Source organism: Boeremia exigua, assembly GCF_020726555.1.
Source record: "Boeremia exigua strain MPI-SDFR-AT-0100 chromosome Unknown C7974scaffold_8, whole genome shotgun sequence".
Classification (NCBI taxonomy): domain Eukaryota; kingdom Fungi; phylum Ascomycota; class Dothideomycetes; order Pleosporales; family Didymellaceae; genus Boeremia; species Boeremia exigua.
Genome location: NW_025763525.1, coordinates 448,254 through 465,616, shown reverse-complemented (window position 1 = coordinate 465,616; position 17,363 = coordinate 448,254). Strand labels below are relative to the sequence as shown.

The following is a 17,363-nucleotide window of genomic DNA, read 5'->3' as shown; positions in this document are numbered from 1 at the left end:
TTATGACATCAACACTTCCACTCATGGCCTACAGCTCACTAATTCTACATAAACATGCACAGGTATTGGATGCACATCTTGGATTCGTGGTATTGCCTGCCAGCGTAATGCAGATCGCGGTAAAAGGTACTCAATCAAATTTCTCGATTTGTTAGGAGCCTGGTAGGGGGGCATCCTGAACCACGAGTTAGTCCAAGATTTGCTCTACAGTCTCCTGCGCATCCTCAAACTCCTCCTCATCTTCCGTATCCGAGTCGTCGACATGCTCAACAACGGCCACATATTCTTCATCATCATGGTCACTGTCCCCATCTGTGTCCTCTTCTTGCTCAGCTTCCCCTGATCCGGCGCGCGCAACCCGTGGACGAATGTCTGCGTGAGTCTCATGAGCAGAGCCTTGAAAAAAGGTGTGGTTCTCGGTGAGCGGCTTGCCGGTTGTGATGAAGCCCATGGGAGTGTGATCGAAATCCTGACCTGTGCGCCGGACGTCAATCCACTCATGGAGGAAAGTGAGGGGTTTAGCAGCAAAGGGTCGAGCATCTGCATCGATGGATAAATCATGCTTCAAGCCAAGGTATTGCAAGAGCTCATCGTATTCAAACCAGTCGAAATGTAACCGGCCTGAAAAGAGCCCCAGCTCCACTGATAGCCATGTGGGGGGTTTGAATCCAGCAGGAAGTGCTGGAGTGGCATGGTAGTCGAGGCTGTTGAAGTGAAGCATACGGCGAGTAACTGGTGCAGCGTACACAATTAGGTGCACGCCATCATGCTCAGATCTAGACCGCAGGATAGGGATGAGAGAGTCGGCTTCCTCTGGGCTGACAAGAAGAGCTTTTGAACTGATAGAACTCCACAGAACCCACTGACTCGACCGAACATAGACGTCGTTAGGCTGGAAGATTTGAATCGTCCGGCTGAACTGCTCTGACACCCACAAGTTGGATGGCATCGACGGCGAGACGCTGCGCCTAAGACCCAAGGCAGTACGGCTCAGGACAGAGAACATCGGTTCATAGGCGCTACTTCCAGCGACAAGCTTGCCAAATGTGACGAAGTGTTCGACGTCCGCATGCAGTTCGGCGATCGGGAGTGCACGGTACTTCGGGGGTTGTTGAACCTCGCGAACGTTTTCAACTTCGTGTTCAACCTCAAGCTCAAGCTCGAGCTCACGCTCTTGCTCAATCTCTACCTCTTCTAATACCGAGGCGTGCACTGCGGAACCATTGTCCTGGAAGCGTTGCTGGCGGTCATGAAGCAACTTGACTTGCGCTTGAAGAGAAGCATCCCAGACGGAGGGCTTGTTGAAACCAGTGCGACGACTCCCGCCAGGCTGGTACATGTCTTTGATAAGTAACGCTTCCTTCTGCAGCATGGCAGACAGGAATTTAGATCTACCATATTCGCTGTCAAGGAAGAAGGGATGGCTTAGCCGGGCCTGCCTCTGGTGTAACCAATGCGAAGCCTGCGCAAAGTACGATGGCTCTTGCTGCTCCAACATGTCGCAGGTTTGCCCAAATACCCAGGCCAGCACAGCAGTCGAGTCTGGATGGAAGAATTCATCTTTTCCCAGCCGGTCCAAGATGCTCTGGTGAACTTCTGGAGGGGAGTAAAATGAGACAGATTGAGTTTGTCCAAGTAGACGCAGGCGCATCGCAGCTTGTACAAGTGTGTCTTTGGTAAGATGTTGTCCAAGAGTTAGCGCAGCTTTGCCATCCACTGGAAGTTTTAGATCTGTGCCTCGACAGTGGCTCTCGTCCATGTAGACAACACATCGATCCAGATTGTCAGCAAATGGTGACGCTAGTAGTGGTATGCGATTTCCGGTACGATACAGTACCCAGGCACGATGATCGTCGTCGAAATACACAGCCGCAGCTGCCTCTGTATCCTTCTCGAGCCAGGCCTTGGCAAAATCTCGGTTGGCATGCTCCAAGATCTGAGCGCCCGCATCGATTAGAATTCTTGTGTTTCTACTACCCCTGGTAACACCAGTAGAATTGACTAGGTGTTTAATCAGGTCGATTTCAGTCCAGCGTTGTCCATTCGGGTGATTCATGCGAATATACCCTCGGTTTCGAGGAGCCATCAGATAGTAAGGCACTTCGGCATTCGTGTGAGCCAATTCTGGCAAATCAGCCTGTTTGATGAGCATGGGAAGCTGGTGGCGAGAGTCATTCGTTCCAGAGAATCCTGTCACGCGGCAGCCACCGTCCGTCTGCGAAGGGAACAGACTCCATCCAGATGCCTGCAGCTTGACGCTGAACGTCTTTGCATACTGCGGGAAAACGAAGTTGTTGAGATAAAAGTTGATGAGGGAGGCATTCAAACTACAGCCTGTTAGCCTATGCTGTTCTGCAACATACGAGCGCATTCAAAGACTTACCGAATGAGCTGGAAGAGTTTGTTCAGCTGCCAGCCATCCTCGGCGTTGATGGCGTTGTAGTCTTCAAGACCAACTGGCGCGCGAGGGAATACCCACCTTGCATATTCCATGCTCGGATCGTCCATCTTACCCAGTTGCTCGAACGCTTGTTTGAACTGACTGAGAGTGATACCTTGGTAGTAGAAGGACAGGCACGTTAGAATAATAGCAACATCCGGATGCCCCCATTCGGCAGCAACTGAGGGAACACCTTTCGCAAGGTATGGTACTGCAATGGGCGCCCGAGTAGCGTGCAGTCCATATTGCACATTCCAACGTTTCTTGAGGCTTGATATCAAGATTCGGTGGACGAAAAGCCCTCGCAAAAGATTTATGGCTTTCATCAGTCGCTGTTGATTCTTGAAGAACGTGGTCAGTCTTCGAACTAGCTCACTGCGCACGGAGCTTCGTGAGATATAGTTCGAAATGTCGTCCTGAATCGCCGCTGGAAACTCTGCACAGGGAATGAAGGGGCAATGGCCTTGGCGGATGTCGCGTACAAGCAGTTCGATCAAGTAGTCCTCTGCATCCTTGCGCAAGAAGTAGATAAGAGGGAATCCGCCCTCTGTTCTGCCCACGACCTCTACGCTGTTACGAAAGCGCGATTGAACAGCGGTGATGAAATTCTGCGTGCGGTGGAGCAAGAGCTGGATGATCTGCCAACGGATGGGATGACCGTCTACAGACATTTGTGAGCCCGAAGGATATATCAACTGCATGCGAATTGCCAAAGAGACGTCGCACTCGTCCAGAACATCTCGGGCGTGCTTATCGAGCCAGTCTTGAAAGTGCACCATGACAGTAGAAACCTCCACGTGGCCATCGCTAAGCTGTTGAAGTCCGCTCAGCTTGAAGGAGAGCAGATGTTCGGGGAGAGTAATCATTATGCCGCCGCGCTCACGCATCCGTGAATGTAATCGTTGATACAAACGCATTAGTGGAAGTTCAGCCGGCGTCTTGCGTGAGAAGGGGATATGCAGGATCTCACGGTTGACCAGGTTCCCGAGCTTCGCATGCAATACTTGCGCAGACTGCAAAAGTAATGGACGTGGAACCACAATGCGCGCTAAGTTTTGCTTGTCTGCGAGAACAGCTGCCACCATTGCTTGGCCTGATTAGCTTGGTCTTCAAAGGGGGAAGACCCAACTTACGGAGGATGCATGAAGTTTTACCCTTGCCCATCAATAGCTGTAGAACTGAGTTCTGCCCTGATGCTGGTGATATTGTCGCCAGTGCCACTTGAATCTGTTCCTCGCGAAGCATGACATTGCCATCGATCTCCAGAAGAAGCCAATCAGTATATTCGATGGGATTCCAGTTGCTGTGGCCAGAATTGCCGCACTCTTCACGTTGCTGCTGATCCTTTCTTCGCTTCTGGGCATCTTGAATCCGCAGCATCTGTTGCAGCTTGGTGACCGCTACGCCCAATGATACCAGAAGCTCTTTTGCACCGACACCAAACGTATTGCCTGAGCTGGATCGCAGCTCCGTGAGCAAATCTGTGACCTTCATGGTGGGCCATAGATTGACGGACTGTAGCCATCTTGCTTGCGGATCCTGCGTCGCTAGACCTTGTTTGATTTCTTCGACCACTGTCTCGATTTTGCTTTTGGCTGGTCTTAGATCGTCGTTATTGATCCAGCGATATGTCGGTTGGGGTGTGTTTTGTTGGTTTTGCACATAAAGTTGGAGAGCGTTGATACTGGTCTCCATCTCATCAGCATATCGAGTGTACACATGCGATGCGTTTGCTCGGAAGTTGCTCAGAGTAGTCCTGAGCCTCTGGATCTCTGGCTTATAACTACTATCCAAAGCAAGCGAAGGCTTTTGGAACACTGGGAACTCGTTCTTCTTGTACCGATCAAGGGAACTAGAGGAAATGGTAGATTGAGATAGAGTATTGACGTCTCTCGGCATGAGCGTGCCGAAGTGGTTGCGACCACTCGCAGACTGGTAGCGGACACCACCAATTGACAGCTGAAGTAGCTTGGGTAGCGAGAGATCGTCTCCCTCTCGATTTCTTGAAGCATAAAACTGTCGAGGTTTGGGCCTCATGGAAAGCTCTGTGCGGGATTTACGACAAATTGTCTCTGAACTGGTAGTGTCTGGCCGAGATGGACTTGATCGGTCCAACACAGATTGAACATGCTCAAGATAGATGGCAAGCTCATGGTTTCGAGTCAACCTTTGCCATTCAGGCGTCAAGTCCTCTATAGCTTTCGCAACATCGAGTTCCGTAGGGTCAACATCTGGTAATTTGGAGGAATTGATCTCTGTATGCGGCCACTGAGCTTGTATGGAACAAGCTAACGCATCACAGCTTGCCTCAACATTCTTGCTGTGATTGTTCTGCGCAACGACCATTTGAGATCTTTTTTTGAAGCCTGTTGGCACAAAGGGCATTATTGCTTTCTCCATGAAAGATACAAGGTAAGAAATGGGCGGCGCTCCGTCGGTGCGAAAATGAAAGTATGCGGCGTGCTCCGGGGGTTGCAGATCCTTAACGTCGAGAGACAGGACGAAGGAGATAAACTTGTGAAGCAGGTTGGTATTGGCGTCGTCGGAGAATGCCATTGGCCCTAACAGAAACATGAGATTGAAACGATCTCGAGCGTCACACCTCAAAGCCCGCTGCGTGAGCGCGCCCCATTCAGCTATGATGTCAACGGAAAGCAGATCCGCAAGCAGAATCTTCTTGTAGCACTTGTCGTAGCCACCAACCAGAGACGCGTCGTGCAATAGGACGAGCAGGCTTGGTGACTTTGCTGGCGCGGGCTGCTGGGTGACAAGCTGTCTGGTAACGAAGAAGGTATTGGCTCGAGCCATATTTTGGACGTGCTCATCTCTTCCAGTGTATTCCAAGTCATCGCCCCGACGTTGTTGCGCATATGTACGTGACACTGCTCGTGCCGCTAAGTGAGGATCAGGCGTCACCAACGACTTTGCGGACGCGTCTTGCTTCGCAACACCAGGAGTGAATTGATTGAGAGAACAGTTTCGCCGAAGTATCTTCTCTACGTAAGGTCTGAATCGGTCATCCTGGATGTGGGGAGTCAAATCAGACTGTAAAGCCATTGTTTCCATGAACCGTGAATTCACAGGATAGTAGCCGCGCATGGGAGAGAGCCCAGCCAGACGCTGCAAAAGTACTATCTGACTGTCCACGAGTGAGTTCCAGGGTAGGTAAAGTGCTGTCTGAAGCAAGCGAAGTGCCTCCTCTACCCCAGTCCGCGCCGTCAACGGATCCGGGATTACGTGTGAAGTAAGTGCATGTAAGAGCGCTTTGGTGTAAAGGAGACTCGGCTCTGGTGGGCAGTCAATGCGTCCCAATACATCGTTGATGTCGAACTTCAAGTACATGCCGGTACAAGTGCTAATGTTGACAGACACATGGATGTTGTCTCGAGTGGCTTGGCAGTCATTGATGTACGGCACTAAAATGCTCTTCTGGCGACGATTGGCTGCGGATTGGATAACAATCTTACTTGCCAAACCGTACCAGGTGCCAGCATCTTGTTCTTGTGTGACGACCGCACCAAGTCGCGGTGACTGGAGTAAGCCTCTCCCGTTGACGTAAAAACTGAGTTCTAGAAGCTTCAATTCAACGTTTATTTTGCCTTCTCGTGAGGCAAATACGATAATTTGTGAAGGATCCTCGAATGACTTGAATATGTTCCCAATATGTTGAACAGTCTCGTTGGAGTCATTCAGCAGCCTGGTCTCAGAAGGGTGTCCTGATCGACGTTTCACCTGACACTGCCCATATGGTATGCCATAGATCCACCAGTTACCAAGCTTTGATAACCACATGTCTTGACGACGGATCTCAAGCTCGCCGTTGCGTACATTCATCCAGTGATAGCAGTTTTGGACCAGAGGTGCCGGAAGATCAACCGATGTTGTGCCGAAAACTTCAGCTGGTATGTATTCGTAAATCCGGTGATTGTGCACTGCGCGAACGATCAAGGTATGTTGTCGGAATCCGAGATGCACACGCTGACCTCTCATTGGCTCGGAGATGGCCCATGACATGTCTTGAAGCGGTGAAGGGAATACGATGGGATTTCTATCACCAAAGATCTTTCGATAGAGTGCGTTTCGTCGGTATGTCAATGGAAGAGTACTCATCTCTTTTCCGTCTATGAGTAAAGTGCCGTAGACGTAGTTGTAGTGCATGAAGTAAGAATGACTGCGACTAGCTCTGGTCGATTTCAACTCAATTAAGATCCACCAAGTGCCGGTGGCTGAGTCTGAGATGCGTGCCTCATATCCCGCAGGAACCTGCCACAGTTTGTTAATAGCGTCGAGGAAGTCCTGAGTATTGGATAATATGGACCGCCGCAAGAGCCCCCTATGCTCGTATGAAAACATCACGTCACGAATGATCGCGCTCCTGAGCTTGTATGGCAGGTGCTTGAACTCTTCGACGAGATTGTAGTTCAAGGAGATGGAGGCACCGACGTACTGTCGGAGGGCACTGGGTTCCAATAACATCTCTGGGTCGATATGCAGAGTCCGTTTGCACAGTAAGGATGCCCAAACAGCGAATGGCCTGACCTTTCCATCGTTAGTGACGATTGATTGTAACTCAAAACGCCAAAGGTCAGTCGAATCTCGCGCTTGCAGCAAAAGCGCTGCGCCTTTCTGTCGAGTGAAGCTGGAGGTCGTCAATGAGACAACCTTTAATAGGATAGTGATGAGTATCTCCATGTGTACCGGCTCGCGCCAGTTGTGATGGATTGCGTCGAGACGCTGTTGAACCTGCTCCAGCAGTCTTAAGCACAAGGAATCATCGAGCAACGCAGCATGAACGTCTCGCCGAGCTTCTCCGACCACTGAGGCGGGGCCAACTTGAGATAGCATACGCATGACGAGCAGCCAAGTGCCGTCAGCCGAGAAGTTCAGATTTGAGGAGCCTAATTCGCGGACCAGATCCAGCCATCTCGAATGTGTGCCTACCAAGAGACCTTGCCACGCCAGAAACTCGTGAGCGCTGACATCTGCAGGGCAATCAGCCTGGTTCGATTGAATTTCGTTCGACGAAGGCCAGTTGGCGTACGACAGGTCGAGTGCACGGTATGAAGACTCGATACCAAGCATCAACGGGAAATGGTGCCAAAGCGACGCTTTACAATGTCCACCCGTCCAGGATTGACTGTGTTTATCATAATATCTCGGTTTGAGTCCACACGTGCGCACGATATCGTCTAAGTCCACCGGAAAATTCCAGCTTGCGTAATGAGTCTCCAAAAACGCCTTCTTTTCGGACGCCAAAGTAACACTGCACGTTGAGTCGTTGACGTACGGCTGGAGTTCGGAAAATTCTCGCACAACTGAAACCCTAGTAGGCCTTGTAGCTGGTAGCGGGGAGCAAATGATTGATAGGATAGACCATGTAGCGTCTCTGTAGGCGGAGAGAGATTCTGGACAGTTGATCTCGAACATTACCGCCTTGGCCGCAGGCTCGTAGCTCGGTAGAGGATGTTCACAAATACGAATACAAATCTCCCTCGCAGCGTCCCGAAGATCGTGCCATTCGCATGGGCTGCGATGTCTAGTCTCATAGACACCAGGCAGATATCGGTGTGGTACGTCGTAGTAGGAACAAGTAACCTCATCTCGCTTCCTAATAAGTTCCGTATGGAAATCGCTCTTCTCTTCCCACTCAGCTTCCTTCTCTTCACGGTGCCTCTCTGCATCGCTTTCGATTCGTAGCCGTAGCGACTGACTAGCTTCATCGCATTCGTCAAGGTATCTCGCGGCGAAGCAACCATCGGCGGGGTCGTCAAAGATGGTCCTACATTGCATGCCATGGCGCGCACGAAATCGTTTGCCGATATAGTCCTGTACTCGTTGGACTCTGACCATATCCTCTAAGAAAAGCAACTGGATAGGGTCCAGGAGATCGCTGTCGAATCCAGGGTGAAAGTCCTCGAGAAGTGGGTAGCATGTGACAGCTTCTGCATCCATGAGTACCCAAAGCTCCATCAGATGGAGGAGCATATGACTCTTTTGATCTGGAAAGCCCTCGGGGAACGTCTGAATCTGGTGAATGTAATCACGGATGACCGCACTCAATTCAAGAATACGAGAATGACCAGAATCGCTCGCATCTTTCGCCGGCTCAATAACAGTGGCGCAATGTTGCGAGATCTGGATGTGTGACCGTGCTGCGTACATATATGGCTTGATAGAAGCAGCGGATTCCTCGTATTGCTTCAAGAGTTCATCCGGTGTACGTTGGACAACCTCGGGGCTGACGGCCTTATTTGCAAGAATACGAGTGAGAACGGGTAAGCTGTTGGGGAGGCGAAAATGAAAGGCCCCGACCGGTGCACGAGGGTTGAGTAGGGGAACACGGCGGACATGGGCGTTCTTGTAACTCCGCCACTTGGCCTGCAGCCAATTACCAGTTGTCAGGATTGTGCGTTCAAAGCCAGGCTGCAGGGAGTTTATTGTAGAAATGACCGAGGGGTTGCCATTCTTGACGATCGTAGCACAATCGCTCGAAAGCTTAGCGAGCCGACGACCCAACTTCTGCCGTAGGAAAGAGACCAGCTCGAAGGGCAAGATCTTCAAGGTGTCTTCCAAGAACCTTTGGAGCATGAGACACATGATCGTCTTGTAGTACAATCTCCCGACGTCGGCCCCAAATTGTCTGTAGAGATGACGCTGCATCGCGACGCGGGTTGTAAGATAGAAGGGCGAGCGTCTCCAAGGCTTGTATGCTTGGTCGAACATAACAGTGTCTCGCACACGCTTACGTAGTATGGGTACCTCCGTGGTGGCGCCGTTGGCCTCCAGGATTGTCATCAGTAGCCCTGTCACGAGCGCAGGATCGCTGGTATTACGGACTTCAGGCAGCGGCGCTGCAGCCTTGTAGGTTACCGAAGAGAACTTGGTAACGTACTCTGTAGACGCTTGCTGTATGAAAGACGTCAGACTGTCCAAAAATGAAGTCTCAAAGAGCGTGGCGTCGGGAACGGTGACTGCACAGCCTGGGAAGCCTCGTAGCAGTGCGTTCTTCGACGCAAGGACTTTCTCGCAGGTCGGTGTGACCTCGAACGCTTCGAAGATCACGTCGCTGTCGTTTGTTTCACTTGCTGTGTCAGTTCGAACTTGATAGACCGTGCAGCAACTTACGGAGCATCTTTGTAGATTAGCATCCCACAGTTCTGAGCTGAGATGTGCAAGATAAGGACAAGACCTGGCTGTAGTCCACGAAGCTCGCGTAGCAAGGCTGTTCTAGTGATCGAGCGATCAACATGCAGCGACTCGCAGGCCATGAGCGAGTTGACCAGTGCGTAGATGCGCTGCTGATCTGATTGTGCAACACGTGTGCTCATGAGGCGGGTGGCATCGGTCAGACGCGAAAGCAATGCGGCTTCAACTTTAGAGAGATTGCCATCTTCGCGGCCAGGCACGTCGCGCGGCAGAACAATGTGATTGTAGAGCTGCTCGAGGCTTGGACGCGCGCGTCCAGCACCCGCCATGGCTGTGGAGAACACTGAGGACGAACGTCAGGTCGTTGCAAGTTGTTGTACAGGGTTGTTGGTCGAAGAAGTTACTGGGAGGTTGAGAGCGCAGAAACGAAGGTGGGGCGTCGTTGGCAAACAAGATGAAAGTGAACAAGCGAGAGCATGTTGCCCTGGCGCCCGCCAAGAGCTGCGGCGGCAACGTGCAGCTGCCCTTCACCATGAACGCCACCTCGCATGACCGAGCAGACAAGGCACCCATTCCAGGCATAGAAGGACATGTGACCGGCGATCGGTCATTACTTATCTGTTTGCGCTTTCGTGGTATCAAACTTTCAACCCGCGCTGCCGTATGCAACTAACTCTTTCAGAATCCTCTCCACGCGCGGAGCTGTAGGCGTACAGTCTTTGACAACCAGCTAGGCATATATCAGTTGCCTGGATCGGAAAGCAGCTGCCTTTAAGTTAACGTGGCCAAAGTCAAGCCGGACAGTGCCCAAGGATAAAGACGCGTGGGTGCAGGAACAAGCAGCAGAAGGACGAAGATGGGCTGTATGTACACATGCGGGAAGAAGAGGTCAAATGAATACTCGCAAGAAGAAAAAGCTAACACTCTTCGACTCCTCACCTTTATAGCGACAGATAGTACATGAAATGTGCGAGCGACGAGGATGCATCCATATTCCTCAAATCATATGAAGGTCTCATTCGTGATTCGTAGATGAGGGCCTATTGCAATTCGAATGTTGCTATGATCGACCCGCGCGTCCACCAGGTCGTGCCTAGCTTGGACTCCTTCACATGGTAGAAAGGCCGGTGTAAGTTTGCGTAAAAGCTGCGTGTCAGTCGACTTCATAGATGTCAGTTGTAGAGATAACAGTTTTAAGCAACTGTTGCCGATGGTACTATGTTGTGGACCTGCTGTGCTGGTGATACAATGACGCGGTGAGGTCTGAGGTTTGAGATGTGACGCGTGAGTTTCGCTCCTGCCGCTAACATCTTTACGCACACACCTTTCCTACCTTACCTTACCTTCATCAGCTCAGCAAATAAGCAGATCTTTACAGCTTCAAGCTTCGATTATAGACGCCCTAAACTCCTTATCGCCTCGCAAGCATCGCAACATCCTGCGTCAGCCTTGCTTATGTATCACCTGTAGAACTCCGGTCCTCGGCGCAAAGCAACACCGAGTCATGTCAGGTCACCCTGTGTGGAAGGTGCGACCGAAAGCGTCCACAATTGCTGCAGTTCGCCATCTCGCTGCGATAACACCGGTAACGGGATGTTATTCCCGTGGCGAAATAAAGTTATACGGACGCGGAAGCGCGCCGCGTCCTATCTGCAGGCCGCCCTTGAGAGCTAAGTCGAAGGATTCTGCTACTGTCTCATGTGGCACTGGCGCGACGCAGGAACGAAGCTTTTTGGCGCGACAAAACTGGCAGCTTTTCATCCCACTGGTCTCATTGAGCGCTCGTTAAGAGAAGGCGCTGGTGGTGTTCATTGACTTCCGACCACAATTAACCGCAAAAGTGGGGTTCAAGCTTCAAGGCGTCATGAGCCTCAACAACAAGGAGGTTGCGGGTGCTGAGTCGTCTGCGAAAGAGACAGCATCGCGATCGGTCACGACGCATGCGACCGAGGACTCGCAGACATTGGAGGCCCATCTAGATGATGACCATTCATCGATCTCCTCGGCATCGACCGATTCACTCAGCGACACCGACGAAGTGCTCTCGATACACCAGTCGCTGAGTCGCAATGCCGGCCTCGATGATCCTGGCGACAAGTCGATGGCGCACATCACGACGACCACAACGAACATGACCACAGATCCGCGCTTTGAGATTGACTTCGATGAGGATGGCGAGAATCCCCAGGAATGGCCCATGTGGCGTAAGGCCCTCGTTATCTTCTTCATGAGCTACTCAACCCTCGTTGTAGTTATGTATTCGACAAGCTACACTAGCGGCATTCCAGGTATGATGGCCACTTTCGGCATTCAATCGAAAACACTCGTCGTCCTGGGTATCACCACCTACCTGGCAGGATTGGCTGTGGGGTCGCTACTCCTGGCACCTCTCAGTGAGATGTACGGCCGCAGACCGGTCTATCTCATCGCGGTTGCCGTCTTCACGATCCTAATTATTCCTTGTGCGTTGTCCAACAACCTTGCTCAGATCCTCGTCATGCGCTTCTTCGGGGCCATCGCCGGCGCAGCCATGATCTCCAACGCCCCGGGAACCGTCTCCGACATGGTCAATGACGAATACCGCGCTCTCGCTTTTTCGATATGGAGTCTTGGTCCAATGAATGGACCAGTGGTCGGGCCGCTGGTCGGAGGTTTTGTGTACCAGGCTCTAGGGTGGCGGTGGACCAACTGGGTTGTTATGATCGGCTCGGGTACATCGTGGTTCATGGTGTTCCTCATCCCTGAGACGTATGCGCCAGCTATCCTGCGAAGCAAGTCTGCAAAGAAGCGCAAAGAGACCGACGAGCCCCGCTGGTACTCTCGCTACGATGACAAGAAGTCGTTCCTACCAATGTTGCGCGAGAACTTGTACCGGCCACTCTCCATGGCAATCAATGAGCCTATCTGCATCTTCTGGAACGTCTACATAGCCCTCGTGTACGGCGTGCTCTATCTATGCTTCGTCTCGTACCCAATCGTATTCTCCGAGCTGCGCGGCTGGTCACCCGGCATGACCGGTCTCTCGTACATGGGCATTGGCATTGGCGGCGTAATCGTCATCTCCTGCGAGCCTCTACTCCGCAAGATGATCAACGCGCACCCTAAAGATCCTGAGACTGGGAAGCCATACCCGGAAGCCATGGTCAGCGTGGTGTGTCTAGCCGCGGTATCAGTGCCGGTTGGAGAAATGATCTTCGCATGGACATGTACGCCAAACGTGCACTGGATCGCACCCATCCTCGCAGGTATACCGTTTGGTGCAGGTAACTGTGGAGTCTTCATCTACGCATCGAACTATCTCGTCCACTCGTACGGCATCTACGCCGCGTCGGCACTGGCGGGCAACGCTGTCCTCCGAAGCATCATGGGCGGTGCGCTGCCTCTGGCTGGCCCCAAGATGTAAGTCCTGTCTATAATTTTCATCACTTCGGTGTCATCGACTAACCATCTTAGGTACGCCACGCTTGGTCCGCACTGGTCCGCAACAATGCTCTCCCTTATCGAATTCGCAATGATTCCCATCCCGCTCGTTTTCTACAGATATGGACACAAGATCCGGGAGAAGAGTGCTTTGATCCGACAAATGCGCGAAGACAGAGACAAGCTCGACAGCCGAAAGAGGAGAGCAGCCGAGAAGGTCGCTCGGCGAGAAGCAGGGGAGAAGGGTGATTTCGAGGAGAAAGAACTGTCTGTGTAACTATGCCGAGCACTAGGAGATCCGTAGCATCTATGTGAAGGGGGGAAGTGCCAATGTTGCAGTCCGTATCGTTAATTGTAACAATATTTAACATTAACACCATAATACCGCCACCCCAGTCCATCCTGGACGCAGAGTAGAGCAGGAAGGAGGTTGATAGGTCGATTCAAAACACCATCTCGATAGCCTCGCGCCACTTGAAACTGATGGAGTCGACGCTGCATCCCACTCCTATGCTTATTGCCTGTACTCACGCCTACTCTCTCCATCGCGCCACCCACCGCAGCAAGGTGCTTACGATGATATGCAAGCCCAGCATTGCAAGCCAGTCATCTTGCGCTGCTGATCCTCATACCGCGCTCCCAGCGCCGCAGAACCCCCCCCCCCCCCCCCCCCCCCATATACCTAAGCAATCCCAACACTCACCTCACAGCCCCAGAACACACCCTTCCCCAGCGTCCTCCCGCCGCTTACTCACCCCCGTAACGCGAAATACCGCAAAACAAAGCAGCCCATGCGATCCCTCAAACCCAAGCAAAAGCAACAAAGCACATCATCTCCACAGCGCCTCCGCCACCCCCCGCCCACGCATATGCATGCACATACGAACAGAGCTAGACACACCTCCACCCCTGCCTACCCTGCGTCCAACGCAATACACCCTTCGCCAGCTGGGGCATGTGCACGTGACCCAACTTCCACGCCTCCACGTGACCTCCCACGCCCACGCGCACTACCAACACTAACACCAACACCACCACCACCACCTAGGCATCAACCCCTTATTTAACCCAATCGTCGCCATGCACCCCCCTCGACCCTAGGCCCGAGACCGCGGTCCAGCACCGCAGTGCACCAGTTCCTGGTCGCCGGATCTGCGCGTGAACCACGGTTCTGCGCGGGCACGCGCTGGGCTGGGGTGCGGCTGACATGCGTGGCGTTGGGGGAGATTTGCGGTGGCGTGCGGTGGATGGCGCAGGGAGCACGAGCGAGGAGGAGGGATTGAGGATGTGAGTACCTCGGTCGTGCTTCGAGATTGCGAGTATGGTGCATAATCGAGTTATTGCGATTGCATACGAAGTCACGACATTGATGATGCGGTGTGAGAGTGCGGGTGATGTGTGAACGAGAGTATCATTAATCTTAGTATTCTAATCGCTTTACCATCCATCCGGTGCGGATGGGCCCCATGTACACCATGCGCCATTAAATTACGCCCCTCAGCAGCCCGCCAATATACATGCCGCGGGCGCCTTTCGGGAATCAAGGAGTGAACTTGAAAAAACAGGTATGTGCGCGAAAAAATCTACCAGGTGAAGGTCATGAGCTGCGGGTTCAGCACAATGGGGAGCAGGAAGTGGTTCGCGACCATCAGCGCCATGGGGAAGATGGCGACCAGGGTGCGGATCTGCCAGTCGACGGGGACCACGTAGGCCATGCAGATCATGCCGGCGGTCGCGGTGATGCAGAAGACGAATGTGTACTTGAACTTCTTGATGACGTCGGAGATGGCCTCCCAGAAGGAGATGTCCTCAATTTCCTTGGAGGTGGCGCCCCACTGCATGTCGATGCTAAAGAAGTGGCAGAGGAGGGCTTGCGAGACGTGCAGCGAGATGCCGCCTAGGAAGACGGTCATCAGCGGGACCCATTTGAAGTTGGTGAAGAGAGCCTTAAGGAGACCGCATTCGCCGATGCGGTAGCGGAGGACAGCGAGGGCGGTGTTACCGAAGGCTGTGAAGACGATGACGATGGAGAAGAAGATCTTGAACGAGTCGAGGTAGTAATGGTCGTAGTGGCCGTTCCACAGACCGATCAAGACGTAGTTCATCAGAGTTAAGGCCCATTGGGAGCCGAGCGCATAGTAAGTGCCGATATAAGCCATGATTGTGAGCTTAGAGTGGATGGGCATGTTTGAGCAGATGAATGTGCGGAAGAGCTTAGTGAAGGGACCCTTGAATGGCCAGTCCTTGAAGGGATGGAAGATGAGCTCGTTGCAGCCGTACGCGTACTTCTCCCAACGGGCAAGCTCGTCATATACGGTGAGGGAGACACCTTCCTCGTAGCCGCCATTCTTGTAGGCACCGAGGCGCACAATGTAGCCTTCAGCTTGCAGGCGCAGAGCCATGTCGAAGTCTTCAGACACGGTGGACTCAGACCACCACTTCTCCCAGCCATCATCCTCACAGTCGTAGGCAATGTTCTGCAGCGCAGACCAGCGAAGGATAGCGTTGTGACCGACGAAGGGGGCGACGTCACCGCTGGAGACAGCAAAGCGGATCATAGTGTAAATCAGGTTGGTGAAGAAGGTGATGCCGTTCTCGAAGAACGAGTTTGTTACGTTCATGACACCGGAGGCGTACTGCAGAATGGCGACCTGGGGCGATTGCTCCATCTCGGAGACAGCCTCCAAGAAACAGTCGTTGGGCACACGTGTATCCGAGTCGATGATCAGGATGTAGTCGCCCATACGGATGTTGCCATCGGCCCAGGCCTCACCTTCGCGCTCAACGAGGATACGCTGCAGGGCGTTGCGGTAGGCGTTAATCTCATCGTGTTGAGTCCATTGGCTGTGACGGGGCGTAAGGGCAAGCGCTTCTTCAACCTGGACAGAGAGACGCATGGCGTAGTTCATGTTGGAGGCCTTCTTGAACTTTCCGCGACGGAGAAACTGCTTCTCACCTTCGGCGGGTTTGGGGTTGTGCTTGGGACGCGAGACCCAGCCGATTTGCTGCTCGTCGTAGTAGTCTTGCCTGGCCTTGGCCTCCTCGGCGGAGATCAGCTGCATACCATCGTCGTTGATAAAGATGTTGGCTGTGCCGCCCTGGAGTTCGTAGGTAGACATTGCCTGCTTGATGGAACGGACCGTGGGCTCAATGACAGCGCGGAGACCCTCCTTGTAGACAGGCATCTGGATAGTGACGTGGGGTAGAGGACCGAATGTGTCGCGGTGGAGACGGCGAGGAGCCTTGCCAGAGTAGTATTTGCTGTTCTCTTCCATGTGACCGACGGGACCAATGACTTGCGCGCAGTTGCTGACCAGGGTTTGCATGAAGAACTGTGGTTGTTAGTCTAGGGTTGACGAATGGGGTGACATGACTTACCAAAGCGAGCCAGAACTGTGCAGGGAAGACGATGATGAATAGCAGACGCATCCAGTTAGGGTCCTGAATCATCTCAATAGCGACACTCCTCCATCCAAGACCGATGACAGTGACGACAAGAGCAACGGTGATTGCCTCGTAGACAGTTTGCCACAGAAGTGTCTCACGGGGCTTCTGTTCAACACCAGCCTCCTCTTCAGGCATATCATCGTACTCAACGATGTTCACGAACGGCTTCTTGCCATCGTTCTTCTCCTCTGAACCTTCCTCCTCAGCTTCAGGCTTCCAGGACATCTTCATCAGAGCATCCTGGATGTACTCTGCTCGCTCGAGCAGTCTTGTGGGCTCGTCTTCCCAAACGAGAAGAGTGGCGGTGTTGGCAATGAAAGCAGCAGACTGATGCCTTTGGCAGTGTGGCAGGGCGCTGATATCGGGAACAACCTGGAGGCGGAGTGTTCGGTGAATCTGGATGAAGTGCTCGTCGGGTCTCGCGGCCATGAACAGTTGCAGAACTCGGGTGCTGACAGTCATAGCACACTGATACGGTCAGTAAGGTCGTTAGTCGGTCGTGGTGTGTCAACATACCCTAACGTTCAGAGCAGCCACAGCCTGGTATAGGCCAGAGCCGTCTTCGAACAACTCCGGCGGTGAGAAGGCATACGAGCCCTTTGACTTCTTCACCAGTACACCCTCACCGGGTTCGCCGCTCGTCCAAATCTTCTCTTCCTGTTTTGAGTGAAGCCACTGTGCCATGACTTCGCACTTCACGTCGAGGAAGCTCGCGCCTGGGCCACCATTTTGGCTGGGCAGGTCAGTAGTTGACCCAGGGTGTGATGCCAGGCTGCCAGGCCATCTGGGAGCAGCTGGCATGAAAGGCTCGACCGGCTGGATATCGCCCTTCTTCTCCTCCAGCTCCACATCCCCACCCTTCTTTTTCCCCAGCTTGAAGAAACCCATATTAATGTTGTGCTGTTGTGCT

At 52.8% G+C, this 17,363-nt stretch overlaps 3 protein-coding genes across 3 annotated transcripts; 1 reads left to right on the top strand and 2 right to left on the bottom strand.

Moving 5' to 3' along the window:
- Positions 1-47: 47 nt before the first annotated feature.
- C7974DRAFT_361874 (uncharacterized protein) lies at positions 48-10,120 on the bottom strand. Its single transcript, XM_046139722.1, has 4 exons — positions 9,566-10,120; positions 3,574-9,521; positions 2,384-3,527; positions 48-2,327 (listed from the first exon to the last, which is right to left on the bottom strand). Exons 1-4 carry the CDS (start codon positions 9,913-9,915, stop codon positions 188-190), a joined length of 9,582 nt encoding a protein of 3,193 aa, XP_045995250.1. The 5' UTR covers positions 9,916-10,120; the 3' UTR covers positions 48-187.
- A 1,330-nt stretch (positions 10,121-11,450) lies between these two features.
- On the top strand, positions 11,451-13,283 carry C7974DRAFT_377521 (major facilitator superfamily domain-containing protein; the record flags this gene model as incomplete). The annotated part of the gene is made up of 2 exons (XM_046140362.1): positions 11,451-12,985; positions 13,040-13,283. 2 exons carry the CDS (start codon positions 11,451-11,453, stop codon positions 13,281-13,283), a joined length of 1,779 nt encoding a protein of 592 aa, XP_045995249.1.
- Positions 13,284-14,589: 1,306 nt separating this feature from the next.
- C7974DRAFT_315196 (glycosyl transferase family group 2-domain-containing protein) lies at positions 14,590-17,254 on the bottom strand (the record flags this gene model as incomplete). Its single annotated transcript, XM_046138501.1, has 3 exons — positions 14,590-16,338; positions 16,385-16,921; positions 16,970-17,254. 3 exons carry the CDS (start codon positions 17,252-17,254, stop codon positions 14,590-14,592), a joined length of 2,571 nt encoding a protein of 856 aa, XP_045995248.1.
- Between the last annotated feature and the right edge of the window lie 109 nt (positions 17,255-17,363).